Genomic DNA, 12,546 nt, shown 5'->3' on the forward strand with positions numbered 1-12,546 from the left:
GGTAGGAATAACTGAAGCTGACACTCCCTTGTCCTTCAGTACCTGGGTCTCAATGGCCAGGCCATTAAGCCAGCGACTGTAAAGCAAGATGGAAGATCGGTCCCTGAGACCGCAAATCCTCCCTGAGAGGAAGTCTCCAAGGAGCGTCCGCGACTAGCCTCGCCAAGTCGGCGTACCAGGCTTGACGAGGTCAATCCAGAATTTCCAGAATAACTGGAATTCCCTCCCCCTCTATCCTGCGAAGAAGTTCCCACAGCAACTTGAGAGGATGGAAGGCATGCCGTAGCTGATACTGCCCCCACGGGGCGATCAGCGTTTCTGCTGCGTCCGCTAGAGGATCGTGGCGCGAGCTACAAACCTCCGCACCTTCCTGTTAGGCCAAGGTGCCAACAGATCCACATCCGGGATGTCCCAATGAAGGGACAGCTAGGGAAAAAACCTCTGGATGAAGAGGCCATATGCGATTGGATCCGAATCGGGCTGCTCTAGAGCTGCTCGATCCAGTAAATCAGACAAAATCTGATCGCTCTCAATTCCGATACCCTTATTGGTAATCTGGATACTATCGGAAGAAATGACTTCCCCTGGTTGAGCATCGGAGACTTCCTGGTCCGCTCGCTCAACCGGATCCGATTGTCCAGGGAATCGGAATTCTGATTCCATTAAAAAAGAATCTCCTTCAGGAGAATTCGGGTATGAGACTGGGTATACGGTACTGCCTCTAAGAAGGCCACCATCAGTCCCAGCCAATTGACGGACAGCAACATCCGAATCGTTGACTGAACCTTCTGGAGTTTCCCAGCAAGGAGAAACTCTCTTGCCCAGGATGTATCCAACCTTAGGCCCAGATAGTTCAGTCTCCTGGTGGGAACCAGGGATGAACTTTGGGAAAGCGAAAAAACGCTGATGTCCTGCGATGATGGGGATATAAAGATAGGCATCCTATATGTCTATGGACGCCAGGAAATTCAGTTTTATGCAGGGAGGCCACCACTGTACGGATGGACTCTATTTCTTCCCAAGTCCAGATTTGGACGCACCTTGCCCTCTTTCCTGGGCATTGTGAATAGGTTCGAATAGAACCCCTGAAACCGTTCAATGTTAGAAGGGCAGAATCGCACCGGTGGAAGTGATCGAAACTCGATCCTGTGTCCTCCAGAAACCGGTGAAGACATCCCCCCCCCCCCCCACCCCAGAGATGGGTAGGGGCGCATCAGGCTATATTCTTCAGGCTTGGCTGAGCCGGACTCTTTGTTTACCCGACCAGCGCCCTTTGAAACCCCTCTAAAGGGGCTTTGGAGGGTTTCGCCTTATCGCCCGCCCTCGCGGAACGAACAACTCTATATGAGCAGAAAAGGAAGGTCCTCGTTAGTTACAAGGTCTTTTTATCCTAACAGTCTGTGGCAAGACAGCAGGTGGTACCGTCTATCCTATAAAGAGGAATTCCTCAAACGGATAGCACCTAGCCATGCGTTTGGAAATAACAGGGGTTCGTTTCAAAACGACCCCATTTGGGTAAAGGAAAATCCTTCACCCTTTTGGTAGGCTAACAAGTACCAAAAAGGAATCTCAGTCTCAGCTACCTCTGCCGGTGTAACCTCAAGACTAAAGGTTTCCCGGACGGACACAACTAGTGCATCCACCACTCTTGTGCTATGGCGGAGGCAGAAACGTGCTCCTCACTGCTGAGGAGATATTACCTGAGACAACAGCCCCCTAAGAGGGACCTGCAACTGCATTGACCAGTTCCGAATCCGTATCTGAAGTATCTGATAAACAATAGGGGTAGGCGGGGGTCGCTACTTGACCCCCGTCCCTGACAGGCCACCTCCACCCGGGATACCAAAGACTCCAAAATTGCCAATAATGCATTAAAAACAAGTGGGGTACTGGAGGGTCCTGCAGCCACCTTGAGGGGATCAGGTGGGGATACCTATGCGGCAGGGTCAATGATTATACAAGACACTTGCCAGCGACAAAAAATGACAAAGTAAAAAAAAAAAAACTTTTTTTTTTTTTTGTGTCCCCCAGTCGCAACAGCGCCCCTCAGTGTTACCTGCCTTTTTGGACCCCACAGAGAGAGAGACAGACCCCAAGGCTCATCCCTGATGCACAGAATTTTTCATCAGCTTGCTCAGTGCTTGTCTTGTTACAGACAGGAAGTCTTTGGCCCTATTTCCTGGGTAAAAGAGGCGGCTCCGCCCCTTAACACGCCTGCCGGCTCCTCCCCCTGGCTCCATGAGGTGTTTGAGTCACCTCAAACATGGCCGCCCCCATGCTGGAGACACGAGGATACACCAAAATGGCGGCCTCGTGCGATCTACCAGACAATGGCGGCGGCCTGCACATTATAGCGGCATGTCTGCAGAAGGATCTCGGCCTCACAACCCTTCACCCTCATGGTGGTCAGCGTGGTCGGAGGTACCGGACCCTAGCGGGCCGTATGCGGTCCGCTGCTTAGCTGGAGGAATGATCTGGAATGCAGTATACATGTATAGACATCGCCCTGTGGCTACTGACAGGTAGGATACCTTATACTATCACAGTAAAGTTCTAGTACTGCCACTGACTACAATCATTTACACATCTTTACAATTAGATTGTCAGCTCCCAAACCAAGCCTCCTGGCTTCTTGTACACAAAAATCACACTCAATTAGGGGGATCTGTGACATGTTATAGGATAGAGGGGAACCCATCCTTACCATTACAGAGAGGGGCCCGCGTTCACCACAAGACCCGTCAGGGGGAAAGGGGGAACATACTACTCACCATACCGGAACCAGGCGGGCGCCAACTCCTGACAGTACCCCTCTCCACCGGGGTGGGAGGACTGTCGACCAATACGGGCGCCGTGACTCATGGTCTTTGGCGTTTCAGTGAGACGTTTAACTCGCAGGGTCAGTCCCCGTCCAGTGGGACTATGTCGCGGCCGACCCAGCGCGGAGCTAGGGCCTGCACGCGCTCGTAGGCTGAACTGGGGTGACCACTGGATCTCAACATCCAGCCCGTCGCCCAGTTCAGCTTTCTTGCTTGAAGATCTCACAGGAACACTGGAGAAAAAAAGCTGTCTTAAAAAATTCTTTTCTAAGAAAAAAATCCTGCCAGGACCGAAGATCCAGCAAGGTATCTAGGTCCTTACTCCTGACTAGACAGAAAAAAACTGATTTGCTGAGGCAGAGAGAGAGAGGATATACCCTCTGGGACTGCCCCTAGGGTGTGGCCAGAGCATTTTATTTCCTGTCTAGTCCTACTCCTGTGGAGGCAACATAACCCGAAGGTGCTGTATCACCGAGGACTACGTCTGTCAATGAGCGATAGAGAAAACTGATTTGCTGTGGCAGAGAGAGAGAGGATATACCCTCGGGGACTGCCCCTAGGGTGTGGCCAGAGCATTTTATTTCCTGTCTAGTCCTACTCCTGTGGAGGCGACATAACCCGAAGGTGTTGTATCACCGAGGACTACGTCTGTCAATGAGCGATAGAGAAACCAGTATTCAATCAGCTCATGTAGCCAATAGGCTGCAGCACCAATCAATGAACTGATAGTGGGGGAGTCCCGCTGTCAGAATACAAAGAAACAGAAGGGAGGATTTCCCCATCCACCTTAAATCTGCTCAGTATTTTTTTTTTTCCAGCCAACTGGCAGAACAAAAAAAACTGGGCTATGTATGGCCAGCTTTAGAACTGTCACTCATAAGGGCCCTAAGCAGTTCTGTAAGTCATGCCCAGTTCTCTTATGCTCTGCTAACGAAAACCTCCCCATCCTAGGTCTATAACATAAGGGGAGGTGAACTGTAGTCCTCCATATAAGAAAAAAACACTGGGATTTCAGAGTAGAGGCAAATATGTCAGCTCAAACAGGAAGCTAGTTCACCAAATGTCTGCCAGGATACAGGTATTAGAGGAAATGTCCAAAAGAGACTTCAGCATACCTGTATATCATTTGATATACTTTAATCACAATAAATACATAAACAAATATCGGATATAAAAACGGGAGCTGTATCTTTCACAAAGGTTTAATTAGCATATACATATTAAAACTCCATGGTACATTTACCCATTAACATATATAAATCATTATGTACCCCCTTCTCATGTATCAGGCAGAGACTGCTCTGCTCCAAAGTATCTTTTTACACCCTAAATAGAGGTGTAACATGCTACAAAAGATGACCTTATCCTTTACGTTTTATACATTACTACTGCCAGTTGACAACGCTCCACTATGTCAACCCACTAAGGGGGGGGGGGGGTAAAAAATATTCTTAAAATCTTTAAAAATCAGGAAAACATTTGTAAAAGATGCAATTGTTTTTTTAAATATCAGATATTTTTGTATATCTTTATATGCTTTAAAGGACATCATAGTATATACAGGCCTGGTTTTTTACTGTCAGACTCCAGACTTTTTTAGAAGTAGATGGAGACCATTAAAATGGTGTAGATACTTGTGCATGTATCAAGCGTTAGTGTGTTTAGCATAAAAAGAGTTGGGGGTAATCTTGCATTGAAGAGGTTCATTTTTAAATCCAAGTAGGATGCCCAACTTAGAATAACCTTTTAGGTTTTAACTTAGCACTAATTTCATTCACTTAACGTGGTTGTAAAACTTTAAAAGTGAAAAACAAACAAAGCATAATCCTCTATTATGTGTACTTGTCCTAATTCTGAGCACTAAGTGTAACTTCTTTCTGCTGCTTCTTTCCTCTGCTATCAGCCTAAATCTTTTCTGACAAGTTTTCCTTACACTAAGAGAAAAAAGGTGACAGCCTTTGATTGACAATCTCAACTCTGTGTGCTGTGTGAAGAGGGTGTGTCCCTTTGCTTCAATCAGCTCTCGGAGCTCTCCCCAGTGATGTAACTTCAGCTCTCCGCCTGCTGCTTTTTGGAGCTGAGAGATCCTTTGTACATTCTGCACTTTGAATAGATGTAGGGAAACGATGGTTGTAGATAAACAGGTAAAAATTATGTAGGAGAATTTGTCCCATCTGTTTCATCTCTGTGTATAACCTGAGGTCATTCACTTCATTGTGTATATGTAAGGGTTTGCAACCAATTTAAGTCATTATACTTATTATCCTATTACGCAGAACAAATCCAGACTATATATGTGAGCTCACTAAAATAAAACAGGATACATACCGCAAGAGGCTTAGGATGATGCCCAGAGTAGTAACAGTCTAGTTTTTCTGTCTCTTCTGCACCTTCAGGTTCACCTTCGTCACTAGAGAGCCGACTAGCCAGGTCCCCTGCCACAGAATTTACTGCAGGCTCTGGCACAAACCCACTATGGTTCGAAGAACTCGTGCTGTTGAGGCTATTTGCAGAAGATGGTCTAGAAATATGGAAAATTCAAAATGACATTTGATTTTCACATATATGTTTTTTCTATAGATACAAAAACAGGTCCCCAAAACATTGTTCACAGAGGCATTCTTTTCTTGTCTCCATTCATCAAGAACAGAGAGAGTAACCAACACAACAAAAACAATGTTTGGAGCACATGGCAGCCCCCCTTATCAGGCAGACAGTGACACCAGTAACACATACATGATTATATAGAGCGCAATAGGACAAATGAGAGAGGCCCCCCACCCCTCCCTCAAAACAGTAACCATCCCTACGATGAAGTAAACAAAGCAATAAACCCACCAACATAGCATAGCATCCCTGTGCTCCAGTGTCCTGCCCCAATGTGGCATGCCTCATATTTATTCATATATAAGAACAGTGGCAATAATTGTGACTAGAAAAGTATGCAATCTGCACTGTTTGGACAATTGGAATGCTAAGAGAGTGTACAGGTTTCTCCTCTGAACAGTAACCTCTTAATCAGAAAACAAGCCAAACCAGCAGCGTTCCCACAAAGTTGAGGATGTTAAAGGGTATGCCTAAAGAAGGGAACGGAGGGCATGGCTGAGCTGCACTGCATGTCTATGGGTGCACACAGCTCAGTTCTCCACACGGGTGCCCCCATGCATACACTTGCTATGGGGGCATCCACAGGAAGGAACAGAGAGCAGCAACACAGCTCACAAGAGAAGGTAAGGGACTACTCTGTATATGGCAAGTATAGCATCTTTTTTTTTATAAAAAAATTAGGCTGCAAAATCCCTTTTTAGTGTATTTTTTTATCAAAAATATTGATTTGATAAACATTTGTGCACCTATCCACGAGACCCACAAAATCCGTAGCACCATCTTTACTTAACTAGTTGTGTGGTTTCAGAAAATGTATGGCCTGGTGGGTCCTTTACAAACAGTAACAAAAAGGGTAAAAAAAAACTGCAAAAATGGTCTAGCCACTTGAAGGAAAAAGTGGAGTGCAGGACCTAGCAGAGAAATGGATAAAGTACAGTCAGCAGTACTTACCTAGGTAGGACAGAGTTAGGAGGTCTGGCTTTTGCTGGGGATGTCACTTTGGGTTCAGGTGCGGAGTTGGCAGATGGCCCTGACGACTGTTCTTGTGCTGGTGCAGACTGGATCTGGTGTGTTTCTCGGGCATTCGGTGGATGTTCTTTATCTTTAGTCACCTCTTTTTCCCTCGATCGAGCTTTATGTTCGGCTAATAAAACATCAAATGGTTTCTTACGACCTGGGACTGCTCGTCTGTGGTAAAGGGAATGTGTCTAATGGGCAAACAAAGACAAGAAAAGCTTGACAAAGTTAAAAACTCATGTTTGTTAACAAAACCTCTGCTGTAAATTTATTTTGCTTCCAACAAAATTGTATATTAGATTGGGCACCAATTGGCACTTTGGTCAATTGATCTAGAGAACCCACTGCAATCTTGTCTACTCTAGCATTTTGATTTGTTTCTTTTGTTAACTAATAATAAAAGACAGCATAACAAGCACAGGAAATAAATCACTTAGAACTAAATACCACAGGAAAGGGGTTCTACCCACCTGCACCATGGACACTAGTTTCAAGGAAACATGCGCTGTAAGAAATAAGTAGGCTACATGCGCTGTAAGAAATAAGTAGGCTACCATCACTGCTAACCTCATTCTAAAAATACTATTTGGCAGGCTGTCTACTTTTAATAGTTCATTGAAACAATCATGCTGTCAGTGAAATCAGAGCTATACAAAAAAAACTGTAATGAAGCTTTGGAATCAGTAGAACAGCTAAGGAACTCTGATCTTCAGTCAGTTCCAGCTGACTGCATATAGTAATATGGTCATCTCTGGCTGTCTGGCCTGCACCTGTTACTGGTGGTTAAATTTGCGAATTTTGCTTAGCTTGCTAGATATGGATGCTTTCAGCTGCCATTGCCCTCAGCTGGGCTTCTGTTGTGTCTCCGCACCATGGAGGAGGAATGGTCTCCCTCCAGGCATAGTTGCCCTCAATTTATCCATTGCTTTACATGCTGCAACATGGAGATGCTCATAGTCTAGAGTTAGGACTGAACTATACAGAGGCAGTGCAGCTTCCACCCGTATTTGCAAATGTTGTGCAATTAAAAACTCTGTCTTAAATGCAAATTAGACGACAGTGTAATTTGCTTTTTTTAATGGCTAGCTGGTAAGTGTGCTGGGAAATACATTTAGTTTTATTTACTGAGACCATTATTCAAGCTTATGGTCCTAAGAAAGGGGTTGACATCTTTTTGTGTCGAGGCACTTTCTATTAGGTCTTTAGGGCTACTGTTCCTCTAATTTGCAAAGCTGCCACCTGGTCTTTAGTTCACGTTTCAAATTCAACCAGGTGGATGTTCAGGCCTCTGAGCCCGCAGTCAAGTCCCTAGTTTTTTTCTAGTGGGACTGTTAAGGCTTTGTTTATGGTGTTGCACACCTCTAAGTGTGGATTTCCTGTGTTCCTTAATGGACAGGAAGGAAAACAGGATTTTTTGTACTAATCATAAAACCCTTTTTTTGGAGTCCATTGAGCAACATGGGTGTAACCCCTCTGCATTTATCATCATACTCTCTGTACTGCTTGCTACAAACCAATATATGCTGGGTGTAGGAGGGGTCATGCTTTTTTTTTAGTTTGCCAGTGTTCAATTCTCCTGTGGGCAGCAGTATAACTCAAAGACAAAAATCTTCTTATGTCCCTCAAAAGACCCCAAGAAAAGGATTTATGGTAAGTACAAAAATCCCGATTTTTAGAATCGACTTGGCAAAAAGGTTTGCAGAAGGCCGTTTTCTGTTCAGAAGATGACTAAACCCATGAAATCAAAGATAGTTCCATAAAGACATGGTTTGAAGAGTCTGGTGTAAAGGAATTCCAGTGGCCTGTGCAAAAATTTGCCTCAATTTTACTAAACAGTTTTGGGATGAATTAGAACATCAACATTGAGCAAGGTGTTCTCGTCCAACAACAGTGCCTGACCTAACAAGGGCTCTTTTGGCTGAATGGGCACAATTTCCAGCAGACATTCCAAAATCTTGTGGAGGTTGTTATAGACTCAAAGGTGGGGCAAACGCCATATCAAAGTGACACTAAACTCTGGTTTAAAAAAAAAAAAAAAAAAAAAATTGGAAAAATCAGAGACAGTACCTTCTATTGCTCCCAACCTTCTCCAATCCAATCTGCTCTAATCTGAATTCCTGATAGAGGGAAGCTAAGTTTATTCTTGAATAAAGTAGAAAACACCTGCAGTAATCCCCCAAGGTGGTGAGCGGTCAGTGCACTGGCTTGTAGTGTCATCCTAGCACTCGAACAAACATGTAGATAGAAAAAAGCTGGCAGCTTGATCTTCCGCAATGAATAAATGTATTAATCCAAGTGTGGAAGAGAACAATACAGGGCTTCTAAGTTTCGTCGTGTAGCCATCATAGCTATGACTAAGGCTACACACCGAAACGCGTAAGCCCTGTATTATTCTGTACCACACCTGGATTAATACATTTAGTTGTTGCAGATGATGGAGCTGCTGGCTTTCCTTTGTCTACAGCTAAGTTTATTCTCCATGGTCCCACTGTATGTGCAAATGTAACTGCCTCATGAGAAGTGGACTATGGGATTTGTAGTGTGCATAGAGCAGTGCACATGACCAGAACTAATGTGCACTCAACTTGCACTTCAACAGAAACTTTCACAAATTACTGCTACAGAAATTATATTTACTATTGGAGAGTTTGAATGCATGTTTTATAGGTAAAGTCTCACTTGGTGTCATTTCTGATATGCAAATTTGAATCTCTTGAGTTTAAGCTTCTTGTCCACATTTACAGCTGAGTGCACACTTTAAAAATCACATTTAAGCTGGCCATACATGTACATTCTCCTTTAGATTACCTATAACTTATGTAGAGAAAGGGCCCGCCTGGCTTGATATAAATTAAATAGTTTGATTGAGTAGACTCTGGTGCTACATAGTTGTCCTATCTAAATTTGAAAGAAATCATACAGACGATACACACTCAGACTGGTAATGCATACAGCCAGCTTAAGGGAGAAGTTCACCTTTAGGGGAAAAAAAATGCACATCTTTTTGAAGGTAAAAAATGTGCATTTACAGTATCTCACAAAAGTGAGTACGCCCCTCACATTTTTGTAAATATTTTATTATATGTTTTCATGTGACAACACTGAAGAAATTTCACTTTGCTACAATGTAAAGTAGTGAGTGTACAGCTTGTATAACAGTGTAAATTTGCTGTTCCCTTAAAATAGCATCTGTGGGGCATCCTCAAACAGAAGGTGGAGGAGCACAAGGTCTCTAACATCCACCAGCTCCGTGATGTCATCATGGAGGAGTGGAAGAGGAATTCAGTGGGAACCTGTGAAGCTCTGGTGAACTCAATGCCCAAGAGGGATAAGGCAGTGCTAGAAAATAATGGCGGTCACACAAAATATTGACACTTTGGGCCCAATTTGGACACTCACTTAGGGGTGTACTCACTTTTGTTGACAGCGGTTTAGACATTATTCACTGTATGTTGAGTTATTTTGAGGGGACTGCAAATTCACACTGGTATACAAACTACACACTCACTACTTTACATTGTAGCAAAGTGTAATTTCTTCAGTGTTGTCACATGAAAAGATATAATAAAATATTTACAAAAATGTGAGGGGTGTACTCACTTTCGTGAGATACTGTGTGTTTTTTTTTTTATATGAGTCTACAAAGCATTGCACTCGCAAGCAGCAGATCACAGATGCTATCTAGAGCTATTTCAGACAGTCTGTGTAAGCTGTCTGCTCTTACCTCGCATGGGCAGGCAGTTAAACACTGCCAGGAAGAATCAATGAACTACCTAGAGAGCTCAACAAGGCCCTGGCAGCTAATTGAGAACTTCAAGCCGACCGCTTCAAAGGATGTCAGTACTAGTAGTTTTCACATTCACATAACTCTGAATGAATGACGCGACCAAATCTTGCTGTCACAAAGGGGGGATTGTAGGGTTCAGGGGCAGGTGCTACAGTAACATGTTACACCCATTAAATCTTATTAGAAAGGCCTTTCAAGGTAAAATTTGTACAATTCACCAATGGTGCGTTTGATCCTGAAAATACCTCTACAGTTGATGGGTCAAAAAGTTTTACACAGTAATAGAGGGAAAAAAAAACATTAAAATATTTCCTCTAAATCTATAAACTTCTTTAGAAGACATAAAACACCAGTTATTATCAACACAAAATTCAGAGGCATTCCATCTACATTACACCTATATATTACGAACATAAAATGCATCTATATGTATATAATAAAACACCAATAACTACCTTGCATGTGAGAGATCTTGTACATGGTTTCTTCGTTTCTGGATCTAATACTCCGCAGTGCTTATTTGGGTCAAATTCTCTTTCTAGAAGACAGATACGGTTTAATTTACTTGCATAGTTAAAATCACAAAAGTTCATTAATAAAACAGCAAAAATTGGATTTTTGATTTACCGTAAAATCCATTTCTCTGATGTTCATTGACAGGCACAGCTCCTGATCTTCTTAACTATTGAGTTATACTGCCCCCTACAGGAGTAAGACACTAGGCAGAAAAAAAAAGTCTGGCTACGCCTATGGGCAGTCCCAGGGGGTACACTATCTCTCTCTGCTATAGGTACTCAGTTTTGTTAGAAGCAGTGTCAGAAGAATTACAACTCCACAGAGGGGTGGATGCTGTGTCCATCAATAAAAAGCAGAGAAATGGATTTTACGGTAAGTCAAAAATCCCACTTTCTTTTTCGTTCATTGACGGACACAGCTCCTGATCTTCTTAACCATTGGGATGTCCCAAAGCAATGTTAAACATGAGGGGTGGGAACAGCGAAAAAGAAATTCCCAAAGCTAAATTATAGCCAACCTGGTAAACAGAAGCTCAACCAAAACAACTGGAGCCCACCTGAAAACAATACACCCTTAAAGAGGACCAGGTCCTCTAAACAGCAGTCTGCAAAACTTTGTGGCCAAAGGAAGCATCCACAGGTGCCAACACATCCACTTATAGATCTTTGTGAAAGTGTGCACCGACGACCAGGTGGCCGCCGTGCAAACCTGCGTCACTGACACCTGATGACGGAAGGCACAGGAGGCACTGAGCGCCCGAGTAGAACACGCCTTGACAGGGAAAGGAGGAATCTGACCATTGATGGAATAGGCCTGAACCACCGTCTGTCTGATCCAACTGGAAACGGTCGCAGAGATTTCCTAAAAGACTCCGTAGCTGCCAGGTGCACCCTAATCGCCCAGAAAATTTCCAAGGCATGCAAAGCAATTTCCTTCGGAGGCAACCTTTGGAAGGAACAACAGACAGGGGCGAAGAACTACCTTAGCTCTGTGAACCACCAAGTGAGGTGGACAGGATAACGGTGCCATTTCCAACACCCTGTATGCAGAGGTAATAGCCACCAAAAAGGCTACAGCGTAAGCAGGGAAATGTCCCGAAGATTCTCAAAGGGAGGCTTCTGGAGGACTAAGAGCACCAAATTGAGGTTCCAAGGCGTTAACAGAGACTGCACTGGAGGAGGCAAGTGCTGAACTCCCTGAAGAAAAGTATGCACCAGGAAGTTTGTGGCCAAGGCCCATTGAAAGAAGACCGCTAAGGCTGACACCTGGCCCTTGATGGTACTCAAGGCCAGTTTCTGCTCAACCCCCCGTTGAAGGAAGGTCAAGATCTGAGCAACCGAAAAAGAACGAGGATGAACCCCAAGAGAGACTCACACCACGCAAAGTAGGTCTTCCAAATACGATGATAGATCTTCCTAGAAGTAGATTTCCTAGCATTTACCAGCATTGGAATCACCGACTTAGACAAACCCTGCATACATCAGCACCTGATGTTCAACAGCCAAGCTGTCAAAGCCAGTAACTGTAAAGCAGGATGGAATATTGGTCCTTGGGACAGCAGATCCTCCCTGAGAGGAAGCTTCCAAGGAACGTCAGCGACCAGCCGCACCAGATCTCCATACCAAGCCTGGCGAGGCCAGTCCAGGGCCATTAAGATGAAGAGAATCCCTTCTGCCTCGATCCTGCGTATACTTCTTGGCAGAGGCTTGAGAGGAGGAAAGGTGTAAATCAGACGATACTGACCCCACAGGGCCACTAGTACTTCTGTGGCGTTGCTAGAGGATCCTGTGACCAAGCCAC

The 12,546-nt window shown here is 44.2% G+C and overlaps 1 protein-coding gene across 2 annotated transcripts in view; it reads right to left on the bottom strand.

Annotated features, from left to right (window-relative positions):
• The window catches only part of ATXN7L1 (ataxin 7 like 1), a gene marked incomplete at its 5' end in the record, with an annotated part of 229,740 nt that overhangs the window by 48,535 nt on the left and 168,659 nt on the right, over window positions 1-12,546 (bottom strand). For both annotated transcript variants that reach the window (XM_082254713.1, XM_082254712.1), the window contains 3 exons: window positions 5,148-5,340; window positions 6,378-6,634; window positions 10,686-10,768. In XM_082254713.1, the coding sequence (XP_082110839.1) occupies window positions 5,148-5,340; window positions 6,378-6,634; window positions 10,686-10,768 (533 nt within the window). The remainder of the gene's footprint in view (window positions 1-5,147; window positions 5,341-6,377; window positions 6,635-10,685; window positions 10,769-12,546) is intronic.

This window comes from Pelophylax lessonae (genome assembly GCF_965119305.1).
Source record: "Pelophylax lessonae genome assembly, chromosome: 4".
NCBI lineage: Eukaryota > Metazoa > Chordata > Amphibia > Anura > Ranidae > Pelophylax > Pelophylax lessonae.